Raw genomic sequence first — 19,029 nt, forward strand, 5'->3', positions numbered from 1 at the left:
GCTGTCAGTAAATTTATAAGGCGGCCCTTGCCACAACGGCCAGGAAGGAAGAGAACATCATTTAAAGAAACAACCACCGAAGCGGCGGCCAGGAAGACGAGGACGCTTGAGTGGTGTGCACCTGCCCAGACCTTCCGTCAATAAACCAGAGAAAAACAAGGAAAGAAGAGGAACAGGCCAATAAATGGAGATCCAGTGGAAAAGAGGTAAATGGAAATAAGAAACTTCCAGTTAAAGGGGGACAAGCAAATAAATAGACCGTCACTCACTCTATACGTAAAAAGAGACCGGAAATTATAAAGAACGGTGGAGTAAACAAATGCGATAACTAAATAATCGTCCTCGAAAGATAGATTCAGAGAAGACTAGTAAGTGAGTGAACATAAACAGTAAATAACTGGAATATTTCTGCCCCCCCCCCCTCTCTCTCTCTCTCTCTCTCTCTCTCTCTCTCTCTCTCTCTCTCTCTCTCTCTCTCTCAAAAACAAGGAAAGTTAATGTAGAAGAAAGGCAGACAGGAAGGTAAGATCAAGAAGTACAACATTTCGAAAGCCAGGACAAAAGGAGACTTAGTCAGTGAAATGATCGCACTTGGACTTGGAAGCACATCACCCCGAAAGAATGATCGCATAACTGGCGCTGCAACTTCAACTTGAGGCGAGGAAAGTGAGTGCCTTAAGGGGACAAACTCATGAGTAATCACGAAAGCAGATGAGCGGAAGTGTTGCGTGGAAGTGGTCGAACTGACGTCTTCAAGTCGAGGTTTACCCATCCTGAGTTCCTTCCTGTTACCTATCGTCCGAGCGCTTCTGCTGCTGGTTTAGAGCCAGCTTAATCCTACAGCGTCTGCAACAAGGTCGTAGTCCTCTCTGGAGATGTGCCGTAGCAGACAAAAGAATTAGAATCGGGAAAAACAAGTAAAATTAAGCCGAAGTTTCTTCGGTGCAATAGAGTTTTCTGTACAGCGTATAATGCTGTATGAGCCGCGGCCCATGAACATTTCAGCCACGGCCCGGTGGTGGCATGTCCTATAGCGTTGCCAGACGCAAGAGCATCGCCAAATTTAACCTTAAATAAAATAAAAACTACTAAGGCTAGATGGCTGCAATTTAGAATGTTTGATGATTGGAGGGTGGATGATCTACATACCAATTTGCAGCCCTCTAACCTCAGTAGTTTTTAAGATCTGAGGGCAGATAGAAAAGGTGCGGACGGACAGACAAAGCCATCTCAGTAGTTTTCTTTTACAGAAAACTGAAAATGATAACGACCTTTCCTAGGAAGATGAGTTAGCCGTAACTCAATATGTGTTCGGTTTCCGAAACATCTTACAAAGTTTGAATAGGAATGGTTGTAGGTAGAATTCTCTCTCTCTCTCTCTCTCTCTCTCTCTCTCTCTCTCTCTCTCTCTCTCTCTCTCTCTCTCTCGTGGCCGCTTTTGGGTCAGTTTTGTCAGCAATTTCATATGCCGGGTTTTATTGCTTTTGCAGTCCTTTGATGTCATGTGCATAGCTGGTAGCTAAAGGCTTATGGAAATGACAAATGGGTACGGTGAATACAACTTATTAAATTAGTGTTGAAACTAATAATTGATAATGAAATGAAACAAGGAAGGATATTTGGTATAAAAATCAGTCATGACCAAATAGCGTTAGGGACGAAAGTATACAGAGAGAGAGAAACAGAAATACCTTCAATTATGAATAAAAATGACCCGATTGACTAAAGGTGTTAAGGATAAAGAGCCATGATTAAAATCCCTCGTGATACTGAAGTGCTGAGAACCAAACCTGAGAGAGAGAGAGAGAGAGAGAGAGAGAGAGTTCCGAGAAACGACCAGCGACGCAACATTAAAGAAACAGAAGATTGTGGAGGGGTGGGGGGGCCGTTGGGAGCGACCGCAGCATAGGGGATGGGACGGAAGGAGCAGCTGAAAGGAAATCGCTAATAAACCGAAAGGATTGTTGCCGAATCTCGCCTCCTTATTCAAGTCTCCTTCCCGACGGCAGGTAAAATGCTCAGTGAAGAAGAAAGTAACGTGACAGAGAAAGGACATTGAAGGAAGGAAAAGAGAAATCTGAGGAAACGAGGAACAAAAAAAAAAAAAAGTTTCTTGTAGAAAGACGTAGACAACAAAGGACAAGAGAATAAGGTGAAAGGAAGGAAAGAAATGAAGTAACAGAACATTAAAGAAAAGGTTTCTGGCACGTCTTTTACGAATGATTGCTGGTTTGTGGTAAATACTTAATGTTTTGGATTTTAGTGCATGAGAATTATTATTATTATTATTATTATTATTATTATTATTATTATTATTATTATTATTATTATTATATATCCTTTGTAGATGTCTTACTGTATCAATGAAACAAGCAGTGAAATATCAGTGGAGGAAAAGGAAGTGGGCAAATTTGGCTCCACTGGTCCTGTCATTACGTCTGAAAGTGATGAGCGAAGCAGAAAGCCAGGATTTCGAAATGTTACAATGGTCAGGGCCAGTTTGCTTTCAGTGATAATCCCTTGTATTTTATCATTGTTGTTCTTACTTGCAACGTGCACGCATTCAGAAGTATGACATTTAAAAACAAAGAGAAACTGAGCAAGGGGGAGGGGAGGAGGCAAGTAGTCCTTGGGGAGGTTAGCTGGGGAGTACAGGGGAACAGCACAGGAAAAAGGAAATGCCTTCCAAGGCTCGAATAGCAGTGCAGACTGACTCAAGATGGAAGGAAAGGGGAAGCAGGGAAGACGACAGTTCTGTCAGCGCTGAAGAAGCTCGGTTAAGTTTTAATAAATGGTTGACTCACTGGGGAGGTATGCAGTTGGTTGGTCTTTCCCCAGACCTCACTTCTTTTTATTAAAGAGAGAGAGAGAGAGAGAGAGAGAGAGAGAGAGAGAGAGAGAGAGAGCGATTACTGTAGTGTATTCATCTGTGCTGTTTCAACCTTGAAAAGAGAAAGTCTCTCTCTCTCTCTCTCTCTCTCTCTCTCTCTCTCTCTCTCTCTCTCTCTCTCTCTCTGTCTTTAATCTCGGCGACAGTGGGTCAGAATAAAGAAAATGGAATCCTGCCCTAATCCCCGTGGCTCAATTTACACACTCTCGAGTCTCTGCTTATTTGTTTTCGCTTTCCCTTTAATTTCCTCTCAGAGCTCAATAAACAGATCTTTAAAAAATGAGCGTTCTCCTGGAGGGTAGTTGAAGGCTTAAAGTGGCTATTTTTTTTTCTTTCTTTACTTGTTTGCATTTCTTAGTTAGTCTGTTTGCATAATGTGTCCACATATACCCTATAAATTTTGAGTGTGAATCACCTAAATTTTTTGTTATGTAGTGAGGTCATAAATATTAGTAATTGTCTTTGAAGTTCGTAAAGTTCATTGCTAATACAGGTTTCTCAGGAAGTCTTGATCAATGTGTTTATTGGAATAGAGTGTAAATGTTGGAAATAAGTAGATACGTATGGAATGCACAGAAAGGCAATGAGGAACTGGTTGTCACACATAAAGATGAAGACGTAAGATTCATCACTGTTATTTCACGCGTGTATGCTTCATCTCCCCTCGATGATTGACCGACTCAAGGAATAGAGTTCGTTCTTCCTCTCAAGTATGTCACATCGCTCCATCCGAAACTTCTGTTGTTATATAAGTTGAATACAACACAGCAGCCGTCAGTGGCTTAGGTAGGCGGAGAGACGCAGAATGTAAACTCGAAGGACTTCTTGAGGGACCTCCTCCGGGCGACGGAAGTTGTAAAATCAAGTGGACGAATTTCCACCAGTGCGGAATCACTCACTTTCTAGTCTCGTAGTGTCCCTCCCTCGCCCTTTGGCCATAATTCCCAAGGCAAAAGATAACACATTTTAAAAACTGTCTTTTCGTCGGTAACTCTTAGCCTATGGCAGTGATGTTTGGAAGGAAAATTGGTGGTTTTTATCTGCTCATTACTTAGTCATTGCCCTGTTTATTATTTGTGCGGACGCGGAGCAATCAGGTTCACTTAAAGGCCAAATAAAATGGTCATGCAACGTCGTGTATTCAGTAAAGTTGACGTTTAAATCGTTTGATACTATAAAATTCTGGTAATAAGAAATGTCATTCGTGATGGGACAATACTGCCGTCTCATTACGACTGTTTGAAGGAGAACGCCGCTTTACGTAAAACTGGTCCATTGTGTGATACGAAGAATTGGCGTGAGTCACGCGGCGGGAGATCTTGCTGGTCTAAAGTTGTGCTAATAAAAAGGATGCCGAACAAAATGTATTTACAACATACACACACACGCACACGTGTGTGTGCGTGTGCGCGCGCACTGGAAGCCACCCATTCACGAGTAGTTTTATGAAAATAAATTTCTAATAAACAAGATTGGACTTCAGCATTTTAGTCATATTTACTGTCACAATATCAACCAAGAGCACCAAGTGGTTTAGGCAAAAGGAGCGCGCTCTTTAAACCCCCTTCCCTTGCAACTCCTAATGCAGGAAGGCCATTAACCCGAGTAGCATTTTCCACTTCTCTCTGAAAAAAGCAAAGACGAAGTCAGGTTTTATTGTTAATTTGTGACTTTGGTTCCTCGCCTTTCTTAAATGGGAATAGTTGCACAGATAATCGAACTGACGATAATGATAAAATTGAAGTAGGATATCGTGGGACCTGTATCCATGAAAAGCTGTTGATTAAAAGGATGTGGCTTATTGTAAAGTGTAAGTAAAATGACGTCATTTTCCGAGTCACGGTTACATAATTTGCAAATGGAGCTTGCTAATTCTTAGAACGTGCTCCGTTTGCAATCTGTTCCTTTCGTAGATGATGCTCGCATGTGATGCACCGAGTTTGGTTCTAAGCCACGTCCACTTTCATGTGCAAATATATATATATATAAATATATATATATATATATATATATATATATATATATATATATATATATATATATATATATATATATATATATATATATATATATATATATATATATATATATATATGTGTGTGTGTGTGTGTGTGTGTGTTTGATTATTAATGGCGGCTGCCTGCCGAGGTTAAGGATGTTCTCACACCTCGCCAATCTTCCTTTCAGCCCGCCCACTCACCGTAAAGCACGCCCACCTCCACACCATTTTTTCCTTGGAAACTCAACTTTATGTAGAGACAACCTAAATTTTTTTATAATTGAATTTGGTATTTGCTTGTGAAAACTTAACGCACACCTCCGAGCCATTTAGTACAGAGGTGGCGCCCAGTTGGTGGTTTTACGCCGGGAGGGAAATGGCGCAGAACTGGCTAAATGAAAACTAAGGGGCTTCTTAGGCGTAAGCCTAATCGTGCAAGAACGAAGGAATGAAAGTAAGCCGTGACTTAGGCTTAAGCCTGAATCAGCAGTCAGGAATGACTAAGAAGATCGTGAGTGACCTTTCGTCACCAACGTTAGGATTTGCAAATCACGTCAGAAGACGTCGGAGAAAAACGTTTGGGTCATCGGCGCTCATCTGACATTAAAACTAAGATGCCTTACCGAGGGACGGGGTGGGGAAAGGTGGAGCCTCGACGGGGTAGGTGGGGATTTGTCAGGGGAACATTTTAGGAGGAAGGAATGCCGAAATGTGACAAGAGATGGGGAGAGATTCTGCCGGCTCACTTCTTACATGCCCCTTGGAGGTCTACGGGATGTTCAAGTATTAGTTTTAACTTGTTTACATTGCGACTCCATATTCCATAGGAGCAGCTGTGTCCGTGTGTCATTTGTATTGGTCATTTTCACCTCACCAGCTTGAGACCAGAGGTCGATCCCGGGTGTCGGATATACTGTATACATATACATACATACATATATATGTATATATATATATGCGTGTTTGAGTTTACAATTTACAAATGACTGAAAAAGTGACGAGAAACCCGGAGGTAGGCCGAAGACTTTCCAGAAAGGAAGCGGGTGGTATCACAGAAAGGGCGTATGATGGGAAGGAGTTAGTGAAGTGTAAGAAGTGCAGAAGAGTACCGGAAGCACTTAAAAAGACAGGTAGCCGGCCCTTCTACAGGTGTGTCGAGGAAGTAATGACCACCATCCTGAATGCCCCAGGATCCTTCCTTTTCAAGTGAAGCGATCCGTCATCCTTCACACCTGTTCTCTCAGAATGTGTCATCGTTTCTTTTCCTTTTCTTTCCAGACCTTTTCATCTTCCCTCGCTCTCGTTGCTTCTTCTTCTTCTTCTTCTTCTTCTTCTTCTTCTTCTTCTTCTTCTTCTTCTTCTTTCTTCTTCTTCTTAGGTTAAAGTGTTCCTAGTGAAAACGGCTGCTCTTGTAAATTCCTGTTTTGTTTTGAGAGGCCTTTCCTTTTTAACACGAGACAGACGTCATCCCCCAATAAGAGCCATATCATTTAAAGTCACAGACGAAGTATTTTCGATGCAGGTACAATAACATTGATCAACCCAAACACAGTGACAACAATTAAGTTAATTACAAACGGGTAATCAAATATAAGTGCACTTACGGGAACGACTTGTGCCGTTTAAAATTACCGCTCATTTATGGGTGAAGATATGGAGGTAAAGAAATGATCAGCTGTCAAATGTAAGGGCGTGATCTGAGTTCCTTTTACGTGCCTAATCAAGAACGTGGAAGTATTTCTTCTAAACGTGATTAAATTCCACGCTGTGGGGGACAAGAAGGGAACAGAAATTCTTTCATACCGCATATGATTAATGTAATCATTGCGAGAAAAAATTGGAAGAAAGTGACCGGGCGATAAGTAAAAGGAGGAGAACTCTTTAATATGAGAGGAAAAAAAAGGAGGGAAGTCATGAAGTGAAATGTGATTCAAGTCCACAGCGAGGGAAGATAATCACAAAAAGGAAAGGAATAAAATGACGTGAGTGCATCTTTTGCGGTGCACTGCAGGCATTACTTAAGGTTCTTTGCAGCGTGCCTTCGGCCCCCTTTCGTTCCTTTTACTGTACCTCTTTTCATATTCTCGTTCTTCCATCTTACTTTCCACCCTCTCTAACAGTTCTTTGTTGGTGCAACTGCAAGGTTTTCCTCCTGCTTCACCTTTCAAACCATTTACTGTCAGGTTCAGCGCTGAATGACCTCATAGGTCCCAGTGCTTGGACTTTGGCCTAACTTCTATATTCAATTCAGAATGACGTGAAAGTCGTGCTGGAAACTTTCTCACTCAAAATTCCCAGCGAAGCGTAGAACGAATTACCATGATGACCCGAGCGACGCAGTGAACCCTGTCGCGACATGAGGCGACAATATCCCGCCGGAGGAGCTGGAAGAAGAAGAAAAAGGCGTAGCGACAAATTGAACCATTAAATGAAATCGAGTTTTGCTCTCCTCCAGGACGAACGCTTGGTTGGGTTCAATCTTACGGCCGTTAATTATATTCGATATTGTGGTGAACCTCCCTCTGGTGGTGGGAGAGAACCTTGCGTGACAGTTGCAGCGCTTCAGTAGGACTTGTGCATTTAGTAACCTTGATTTGACCCTAGTTAAAAAAATAAGTAAACAAAAAAAAAATCTGGGTAAGTCTGGGATTTTCCAGTTCAGTGAAGATCCCAATTTCATCTTAGAAGACCAACGATAGACAACACATTTTTTAAATTTATAATTCAAATTTCACTCAAGGAGTCATTGAACAAAGGTTTATTATTCATTATGAATCAAAGAAGAAAACATGAAGGCACCTTACAAATTCACGTGAATGTCTCTGTAAGGGTGTTTGAATAGGTTTTATAACTTTGTATCGGAGCCAAAATGCAAAAAACTGAGTCTGAGAAAACCATGGGTTGAAACACGGTAGAGTCACCTGTAAGGGCCAGAACAATTTTATCTTAAACCATAAGCAAAGCACGTAAGAGGATCAGCTAAGTATACCTTAGTTTAACCAGACCACTGGGCTGATTAACAGCTCTCCTAGGACTGGCCCGAAGGATCAGATTTATTTTACGTGGCTAAGAACCAACTGGTTACCTAGCAACGGGACCTACAGCTTATTGCGGAATCCGAACCACATTATGACGAGAAATGAATTTCTATCACCAGAAATAAATTCCTCTAATTCTTCATTGGCCGGTCGGAGAGTCGAATGCTGGGCCAAAAGCGTGCTAGCTGAGAGCTCTACCCACCCCCCAGTGAAGAACTCAGGATCAACTAAGAAGAAGGCGAGTTTATTTATCGACAAACCAAGTTGAATTTTACTAATTCTTATGAATCGATAGATATTTTAGAACCCGTATAGAAGTAGTAGTGAACTGCTTAGGTTTCTGTTATTTTTTATGCATTGTTTCCTGCTTAAGAACACAGTGGACAAAATGTACCCAGCAGGTCAAATGTTCCTTTTAGACAAAACTTATAGAATGTCCTCCGTGGGACGAATATATCTAATACAACCAATTTACCTAGTATACCAAATCCCCCATGGATCAAATTTATCCAATGTCCCAAATGTATCCAGTGGACAAAACATTTTGCTATTGGTACACTTTGCCTGTTGAGCACATTTTGTATACTGGACACATTTTGTCCGTTAAATACATTTTTTCCGAGTGGGACGTCTTACATTTTGGATTTATTTTGTTCATTTGGCACATTTTGTCTGTTATGTACAGTTTGTCCATTGTATTTCCCATCAGAGACAATTGTCTTAAAAAAAAATAGTGAGAACTTATCAAAGTAACTCTACAAGGTCAGAAATATCTACCAATTTTTAATAAACAGTGTATTGCGACTTAGTTTCCGATATGTCCGCAGATATTCTTTTTGTTTTTGTTTTTTGTAGGAAGCCATGTTACTTGCATTACTTATCTTTTATAGTCACGTTTTGCGTTTTTGTAGCAGGTGACAGACAGTCGCGTTTAAAACCGCCAATAAAATCGAAGTTCATATAAGAAATGGGTTTAGACGATGGGTAAATATTTTTCAACGTACGACAATTCTTAAAAATCTAAGCACCTGAGCACAATGTGATTGGCCCTTGACATCATACTTACTTGAGGAATACGTTCTACAAGAGATAACATCTTATCAGTTTCTATATTAAATAAAAATGACGCACGTTTGTTTTCAATAAAATAACTTTTGGTTTTGATACAGGCTTTGAATAATGGATTATTGCTTATTTTCACTGTTATCCTTAATTGATTTGCATGTACAAAACAGAGGGAAATGTTATGCGATCAAAGCTTTTGTGACGCCCTTTCTTTTTGACAAGTTGTTTGACCTGTTAGCTGGCGTTATTGTCACACAGAGGGCTGGAATATTGTTGTCTGTTGTTTTGACTTGTTTGTCCTTATCATTAAAGTACTCGTAGTAGCAGCTGTGGTGATACTAATATTATTAATCCTGAGCACATTGTTAGAATAAAAGTTACCTCTTCTTGAAAATAAGAAGCATTACTTAAGGTTCTTTGCAGTGTTCTTTCGACCCCTACCTGCAACCACTTTCATTCCTTTTACTATACCTCCGTTTATTTTCTCTTTCTTCCATCATACTTCCACCCTCCTTGTGATTGTTAAACATTAAACATTGGCCTTAAGCCTGAATTTTATATTCAGTGATAAAGTATTTCCAATTTTATACGTACATTAGCGTAATAAATTTTTGATATATTTGCTCCTAAAGTCTTTTGTCACACATAGGTTATCAGTAAACGCTAATGTCTTGACATTAGTTCCGCATGTTGTGCACATAGCGAAGGCCGTCCACAGGCATTGTTCTGCAATATTGAATGGAAAGCTGTAGAGCATGAGTGATGAGAGTTTTCAGATCAAACAAATTTTGTTGTAGTTGTTCATTCTGTTCAGAGAGACAGAGAAATACTGGCTAAATCACATGTATTTTTGGCCTGTTGGAGATTCACTTTTTGCCAAGACAAGCTATATCCATCAGGTTGAAACCTTTATATATACTTGATAGTTCTAGCGTCCATGATACTCTGCTTAAAACGTTAACTGATCATGAAAGTCAAATTCTATCTCCAGTACGTCTAAATAACAAAATAAACAAACCTAAGGCGAAAGTATTTGTAAACCAGAAAAAGTCTGCAGATCAAATAAAGACAAAGGTAAAATAAGAGGAAATGGAGAACGCACTCGAAACCGAAAGCAGAAAGAAACGCAGAGTTCGGAAGAAAATGAGTTTTGTAAAAGACTTGAGAGTCATTCGGACGTGAAAGACGTAAGTTGATCGAACTATTAGAGAAGGGAGAAATGATTTACATCCTTCAACAACCTCTTTTGTTTCCTGTCACTACCCAGGATTTGGGAATGTCCAAAACACGTCTAGTGTGACGCCCTTACTCAAAAGGCCTTTATTCAACTTCCATTGCTATTACCTGTTGTGCGAATGGAGTGACTAATGGGCCCTGAAATGGGAAAAGAAAAACACAAAATCAACTCAAAAGCAATCTCGGTGCCTCAGTGGGGCTGTGAGGGGTGGGGAGGGGGAGACCGAACTTGCAAATGACTATAGGATGTCAGTAACCAAAACAAAATTCAGTGCTGTGGATTTAGTGCAGATTGAACTAAAATTTAAAGCCAAACATTCCTTCAAAAAATCAAATCAAAGTCTCGTCGACTGCTGGCACGTCGACTGAAAGTCTTTAATATCAAGCCAAAAATAAAATTTCGGTCAGATAATATAAGTCAAGTTAATGTGGACTGGTATTTATTTTTATTTAAAAAAATTTTTAAAGTTCTTTCACCTTTACTTAAGCAAATAAGAATCTGGGTCGAAATCATAACAGGGTCTTTGATTTATTGTTAAGGATATCTTTCAAGCATGCAGTCAACATCCATGCAAAATAATCATAATGCTCATTTTCATGCATAATACTAATATTTAAGAAAGTGACTTATATGAATAACTAAATGTAATTCAAAATTCATGCTCAGAAATATATATAAAAAACTGAATTTGTCACGACAAAACTAAGGCACGAGTACTGGAATCCATGAAGTAGAGAGAGAGGGAGAGAGAGGCATATTAGTTTAAAGGAAATCTATATAAAACATCACTTACTCCAGATGAAGAAAATGGAAAATTGATTAGAAAAACGCCCCCTTTGCTTTTGCCTCCATTTGCTGTTTTGCAGGAACTATGATCTTCACAGCCCTGCTTCATTTTCATGTTTATATGATATTCCTGTTCATCTCTAATCAGATTATGGCCTATTTAATAGGTAACAGGCCGATTTATCTTTCGTAAAAACCATTTGGTTTAGCTGCTGGTGAATCAGCGTTACATTATTCCGTAAATGCAATCAACATTTTGCCGGATGACAGTGAAACGACGGAAACATTTGGGAGTTAAAGATGAATAGTAATTCATGGTAATGATAATGATGGTATTTTCAAGGAGGGGAAATCAGGTGATTATTAGAATAATAATCATGATTGTACTTCTTTTTACGCTCATCATGAGTTTCCTCGAGCAATAATATTGATGATAGGAGGATTAGTAATGGTGAGGTCATATCACCTTGACCTGAAAAAATGACTAAGACGAAATTCGTCTCATGAAAATGTCCTATTTACTCTGAATTGGAAAGGAAGAGAGACACTGGATGCTGCCGATTTCAAACCTGAAGCATGGAGCTGGTTCTCTCATGGGGATGTCATTGAGTCAAATTTGTCTTTATGTCACAAGTCCTTAATGATCAAACTCGAGATTTCAGGTGTCCTGCAATTACACACAAACGTTAGCATTCAACACGCAGTTCGGGTTTAAAGATCAGAGGACTACTCAACATGTGAATGATGTGACGTCATTGAAGGCTGGGGATAAAAAGAGAAAATGATGCCCTGAACAGTCCATGTTGGAATCTGCACTACGTTCAGCAACGTGAGAGAAAACCGGGAGGTGGAAGATTAGTGGTTCCCACATAGTTTAAATACGCCTTTAGTAGATCCCACACGCACTGCTTAGTATCCACGTCAGTCAGTTTTGGTCTAGAATTCTGAATCCACGAACTGAGCGTTTAAAGCCCCGAGTGGATGTTGAATACAACCCGTCCAGCAAGCATAACAGTTAAAGCAAAGCCTGTATCCAGTTCTCTGTAGAGATGAAATGTGGAGGGGTAAACGTTTTTTCTGACTCTCTCTCTCTCATATATATATTTATATATATATATATATATATATATATATATATATATATATATATATATATATATATATATATATATATATATATATATACACACATACACACACATATATATACACATATATATGTATAAATATAACTCATATATGGTGTATATATAGATATATATATATATATATACACAGTATGTATATATATATACTGCTTAAGTAGAAACAAAAATTTATATTCAGCATCAAGTCGTATTTTAACCATTCGTCAACCCTTGACCACTCTTGAGGATCACGAAAAGAGAACAATCATGCGGGCTAGTCACGTGATTGGCAATTCCGACAAGCACTGCTGACTGAGTGACGGGCTGACTGACTGGCTATGAAGATGAGGATGACGTACATGATAATGATGATGTTGATGATGACGATGACAAACACGAGGAGATTCTTAGAGAGAGAGAGAGGGAGTATTTAGCACAGCGCATTCCGACTGTCGTCTGTGACTCGTCATGAAGTCTGTGTCAACACTTTTATGTGTCCGTTTTTTATTCGTTTTCTTTTTTATTCGTTCTTTTACGGTGCTCACACTAATATTGTTCTGCTCTGTTTAAAAATCTGATGGCGAGGGAATTTTTTCTTTGTTCGGTGATCACGTGGACAGAGGTGTTGATTTTTTTCGTCTTTTTCCTTCAAGGACTGTGTTACTATACTTACGTGAGATGGTGTTTGTTCTGCTTCGTTTTATGTGTGTGTATATACAGTAAACCACAATCGGAAAATTTTCAATAAATAACTTTCTAGACTTACCATACACATACACATATATGTGTAGAATATATATACAGTATATATATATATATATATATATATATATATATATATATATATATATATATATATATATATATATATATATATATATATATATATATATATATATATATAATACACACAAGTAAATCACAAAAATTTTCAATAAATAACTTTCTAGACTTATCATACGCATACACATATATGTGTATATATATATATATATATATATATATATATATATATATATATATATATATATATATATATATATATATATATATATATATATATATATATATATATATATGTGTGTATGATAAGTCCAGAAAGTTATTTATTAAAAATTTTCCGATTGTGATTTACTGAATAACTTTTAGGCCTCCTGACTAAGTACTGCTACTTGTGATCAGGAGATCTTCCCTCAATTCCAGAATCATGTCCTCGTGAATCTGTGTGTGTGTGTATGTATGTGTGTTTGCGTGCGCTCGTGTTGTGTGCTTGCAAGGTGAGAGATATCATTATTCCAGTCCTCAGAAACTCCTGGTTGCTAAAACCGCATCCAAGAGCCACGTCATGGCGGAGATATTAAGAGACATTGCTCAGGAGAAGCCGGTTATTTAAAACCCCGTTGAGCTTGACCTTGATTTCGCGTCTATGTCGTTGCATCTTCAAGGATTGTCTGTGGGACATTCCTTGCTACGGACAGTCTACGTAAATGCTTCGGTTTTATTTGTGACATTCGTTCTTGATATGCATGGATGGTATTCTCTCTCGCTGTAAATATATATATATATATATATATATATATATATATATATATATATATATATATATATATATATATATATATACATACATACATACATACATACATACATACATACATACATACATACATACATACATACATACATACATACACACACTGTATGTATATATATATGTGTGTAAGGTACATAGATAGATAGATGGATTGATAAATAGCTAAGGATACCTCTATTAATGACTGAGCTACCTGTATATATTAATGAAACCATTGAAATTTTTTATATCTTTTACAAAATTGTTTTTATGTCCTAATTACTCTTCTCAGACTTTTGCTGAAAATTGATCGAAGTATCTTTTTTTTTTTATAATATTCGCAACATGCGTTACACTAATCTCATTTTTACGTCAAATTTTAACGAATATCATGATACAGTTTTAGGCCATAGCGTCGGACCTATGTCATATCAGAGGTCATTAATTCAGGAGGTTATAATCTAAATCTGGTCAGGCTACCACATGCAGTGCACTGGATCAGAAAATTCACACGTTGAGAATCTTGCAGCAACCTGTAGGGGTCTGGTGTAAGTAATAGTGGGATGTAGCGGGGCCCGAAGGCGATATACCTTGTATGTGTGACTGGTTGATTGATTTCTGTTAAATGGCGTGGCAACGACTATGGCCATCGACTCAGTAGATGATGATAATCCATGATGCCCAGATGAACCATAATCCCTTTGCTTATATATAAGGCTGGGTATCTTATGCCAGCAGACTATCAGCTACAATTCCCCTGGTGCCATCAATCGGTTCCCTCCTAGGGGAGGTTATCGTTACCACCTGTTTTCGAGCGATCCTGCCTCGATATCCTTTGCCCACGAGTGGCGAGTTCAGCCTTCCCTTGTATTCCCACATCCCGAGCGCTGTTGTTATCAAGGTAACCGCAGTAATTATATTATTAAAGTTTCTCTTCCTTTTGCTTTCGAGGGACGAATGGCGGTCACACATTCCTAAATGACTGCCCCTCTTTTGTTTTTTGCTTTTTTGATGTTTGTTGTTCAGCTAAGCTTCTGTGATCGGACGGGATAGGCACAACCTTTCTTCTATAGCTAGCTGGTGCGTGTGTATCCACACTTATATTTATAAATGTATAGCTATTGCATGTTTGTTGCGATAAAATTAACCAGAGAGCAATGCGCTTTTATTCTTGGGCATCGTTGCAACAGGAATCATAAGTAATAATAATAATAATAATAATAATAATAATAATAATAATAACTTTTCACTATTGTCATTATTGTTTGAAACGTCGCTATTAGTAAGTGTAACACACCAAATATACCAGACATGGCATGCGAAGCCTCCAGAGAATAGGGTATTTATATGTGAAGAATAAAGATAACCAAAAGAAGAGAAGCCTAATAAATTATAGAAGCAAATAAAATAATGGCGTACTTTTATTGTTATAGGTTTTTGTGTAGAATTTTGGTAGCATCTCGTTCATTTGCTTGAGATAATTGTTGATGAAAAATGTCCAGTGTTCTTTTCCGACCTTTTCCCATTTTTATTTTTCATAGTTTTCATGTTTTTTTTTTTTTTTTTAGAGAGTTAAGTGTACGTACGCATATACATACGTACATACATATAGTTAGCGAGAAGAAAGTACTGTGGAAGCCAGAAGCTCAAGAGTAATATCCCAACGAGTTGGAGCAGAAGCGTTTGAACGATTGAAATTGTGGCAAATTGACCTTATTCCGGCATTCTTTCTCATTGGAAGAGTTACAAAGCAAGGCGTGCAGTTGCACCATTCACACGTACACACACATTCTGCTCCACGCCCTCTTTTGCGGCTGCGCCATCTCCTTCCACTTCCTTTCGAAATAAGCTCGTTAAATACCTCTCTTACAACCACAACGACAGCTACACCCCCACGCCCCCTTCTCCCGAAACCCCCACCCACCTCGGCAGCCTTCTCCTGTCCTTCTCCCCGTTGACTTCGTCTTTACGCTCAACTTCGTAAGTCTGATCCACAAGCCGTGCTTTATGCGTTTTTCCCTGTCGTGTGCAGTATGCTGTTGGCCTCTCATTTACAGACACATTTTTATGTGATTTAAAGGTGTTATTGCATATATTTTAGTTCACAGAAAGTGAAAGCTGTTTAGTACTAGATGCATATATATATATATATATATATATATATATATATATATATATATATATATATATATACTGTATATTATATATATATATATATTATACAGTATATATATATACACATATATGCACTTATATGTCAGTGTGCGTGTGCGCGCTTTGAACGTAGAACCAAATTTGGGAAAAGATAAGAGAGACCTTATAATAACTTTCCGGTTCGATACAGGGTCCTTGGAGATTTCCGGAGATATCCCAAAGGAGGTCAAAGATACATCGTCACCATTCACGCGAGTTAAAACGAAATCTTTTCCATTACAACGGAAAGCCATATGGGAGCATTATACCATTTGATGCGTGTGGATTGAATTAGCCTCAGTTTTCATTAAGTTAAGATGACCATATAACATCTCTTCGTGGAAGAAAGGGAGAGGCTGCTAGGAGCATACAACGTAGTAGACTCCCGAACTGACCTGTGCTATTTACTACCTAACCTAACCTGGCTTGTTAGGTGGGGGGTTCGAATTCGAATCTTTGGACAATTTGTGCGTTCCTCAAACTTGTATTTAACCTTGAAGAAAGTTGCTTCGTGAAATCTCTAGTGATTGTAGGTTTAGTAACAATTCGAAATTATTAAAAAGCTATAACATTATGTCAACAAGCCGGTTGTTATACTTTAGGGTCTGGGATATGCGTAACAATAGCTCTGAAAAAAAAAGTTAAATATACCTTAGTTTAACCAGACCACTAAGCTGATTAACAGCTCTCCTAGGGCTGGCCGGAAGGATTAGACTTATTTTACGTGGCTAAGAACCAATTGGTTGCTTAGCAACAGGACTTACGGCTTATTGTGGAGTCCGAACCACATTATACTGAGAATTGAATTTCTGTCACCAGAAATAAATTCCTCTAATTCTTCACTGGCCGGTCGGAGACTCGAACTCGGGAATAGCAGATTGCTAGCCGAGAACTCTACCGATTCGTCCAAGGTTGAAAGTAATTCTACAAAGGTATGCCAAAGCCACACCAGTAGCCAGTGTAAAAGTGAAAGCAGTTCCGTTTGAAACAGACGAGAATATAGTCAAATAAACGTCACGTCATAAAAATCACAATTTATTATGTGAACCAACACGTGGTGAGACCAGGAGTGAAAGCTCTCAAATCTGAGGCAAAAATATTACTAGGAAAGCATGAACGAAGAAGCACCACTGCAGGAGAGGAACTGTAGGCTGTTATACCTGTCGGTGTCTATTATGAAATATTGAGTTTAGGCCAAATGCCAAACTCTGGGACCTGTGAGGTCATTCAGCGCTAGAAAGGAAATTGAGAGTAGGTAGTTTGGATTGAAAAGTATAACAGGATGGAAACCTCGTAGTTGCACTGTGAAATAATTGTTAGGAGTTGGTGTATAGCAAGAAGGAAGAAAGATAATATGAATGGAGGTACAATAAAAGAAATGAAAGGGGTTGCAGCTAGATGCCGAAGGGGCGTTGCAAAGAACCTTTAGTATTGCCTACAGTGCACCCCATGAGATGCACTGACGGCACTAACCCTTCCCCCCGCACCCGCCCTGCTAGGGAACTACTGCCTAATTGAGAAGACCTCGAGTCTTCCTTGCCAGCGCGAAGTGACCTCTTTTCCTGAAGGAAATGTGATCACGCTCAGAACTCCCTTCCTCGTATCTGTTGAGTGTCGTCATCTTAGTGGCGTCTTTTCGGAGCAAAGCTGCTGTGGAGGTATGAGTAATGGATTAATCAAAAGCCAAACGTCGTCACAGGCTCACGTTTCTGCCCCTTGAAAACGATATCAGCAACAAGATCTATATCTGTCTGAAGTCGCTACTCTGTAGCTGCTTTGATGCACTTCGGTTAAGTTCTGTATTAATCCTCTTACCTCCATTCCATCACCTACTAAGCCAGTGCCTGACTTGCCATATGATGCATAGCGTAAGTAAATCCGTTATCGTTCAGTGCAAATGTAACTGAAAGGTTGGAAAAATAACAAATCCTTAAAACTGTTTTGAGATACGACCTCTTCCTGGGAATCACGATCACTAAGCACAGGAAGATATCGCTGACATCATGGTTTTTATAATGAAATCTGGTTTCATTATATATTAATAACCATTTTTCATACAAATCCGGAAGCCGAAACAACAAGAAACCTCGAAATTGTGGGTATAAGCATGATTATTAGTTTAAATGTACGCTTCTTTTTTCATGGAGGAGAGAATTTGTTGGCCTTTTGACCCTCCCGAAGAGCAGCTTCATGATAGGAACGCCTGGCAGACAGAAGCCCTACCGTCATGCCCTAATTTTAATTCGGGTAAGGGAGCGGGCCCTTTAAACATGGGAATGTGGCGTCGGAGCTATTATCGCCATCGCCCCTTAGGGGTATTGCCAGGGGCTTTGGGCTACCGACGAAGAGTCAAGGCCTCAGTAACGCTCCACTGATCGAGAACCAAGATCGTTCAACCGAATTCCCTAAAACGTCCCGCCGCTCTTCCCCCCCTCCCCCCACCTCCAACCGATTCACATACACACACACACACACCACTTACAAACGACGCAATACCACCGTCCTTTGGTCTGTCCTTCCAGCCGTGCGATTTCCAGTAGTTCTTCCAGCTTTCACATTCTTTCCAGAGAGAGAAAGAGAGAGAGGGGGTTGGGGGCGGGATACCTGAAAATCCTTTTATTGACGAATAATCGAAAGTATTGCTAAAAGAATAATCGGTGTATGTATATAGATACTGCTTGGTACCTCCGACTCCATCAGCAATGGAAACATCGACGCCAAATTGATCACTTCCTAGGAAGGCTTCAACAAGTCATTCTGTCGGTGTGAAAAGTTCCTGGAATGAACTGATAAATGTCGGTTCTTTCTGTTACTAATCTTTCAGAAATCACACCCAAGATGTAATTCAAGTATCGTTTTTATCGTTGATTGTTTTTCATTCGGTAGCGAGGGAAAGTCGTTGTTAATGAAAACAATGTAATAATACTAAGAAAAATTACCTTGAAAAAACTAAGAAATCATTGCTGCCATAATGGAATTTCAAAAGCTGAATTCGCACACGAAGACAGTTATTTGTCGTAATTACGCAGTTAAATCATGTCTTTTCCATTTATAACCATGTTTGATTAAGAAATCTACATATTTTGCTCAGTGAAAAGCAGTTTTTAATACACAAGAAGCG

The 19,029-nt window shown here is 39.1% G+C and overlaps 2 protein-coding genes across 4 annotated transcripts in view; one reads left to right on the top strand and one right to left on the bottom strand.

The window, feature by feature from the left end:
- The window catches only part of LOC136854667 (uncharacterized), a 254,920-nt gene that overhangs the window by 52,909 nt on the left and 182,982 nt on the right, over positions 1-19,029 (top strand). The window lies entirely within an intron of this gene.
- Positions 1-19,029, bottom strand: part of LOC136854669 (tubulin alpha-2 chain) — a 64,006-nt gene that overhangs the window by 21,221 nt on the left and 23,756 nt on the right. The window contains exon 2 of one of the 2 annotated variants that reach the window (XM_067131262.1): positions 10,337-10,366. The exons of the other annotated variant lie outside the window; for it this stretch is intronic. Coding sequence (XP_066987363.1) covers positions 10,337-10,366 — 30 coding nt within the window. The remainder of the gene's footprint in view (positions 1-10,336; positions 10,367-19,029) is intronic. 2 annotated transcript variants of the gene reach the window in all.

This window comes from Macrobrachium rosenbergii, chromosome 29, assembly GCF_040412425.1.
Source record: "Macrobrachium rosenbergii isolate ZJJX-2024 chromosome 29, ASM4041242v1, whole genome shotgun sequence".
Classification (NCBI taxonomy): domain Eukaryota; kingdom Metazoa; phylum Arthropoda; class Malacostraca; order Decapoda; family Palaemonidae; genus Macrobrachium; species Macrobrachium rosenbergii.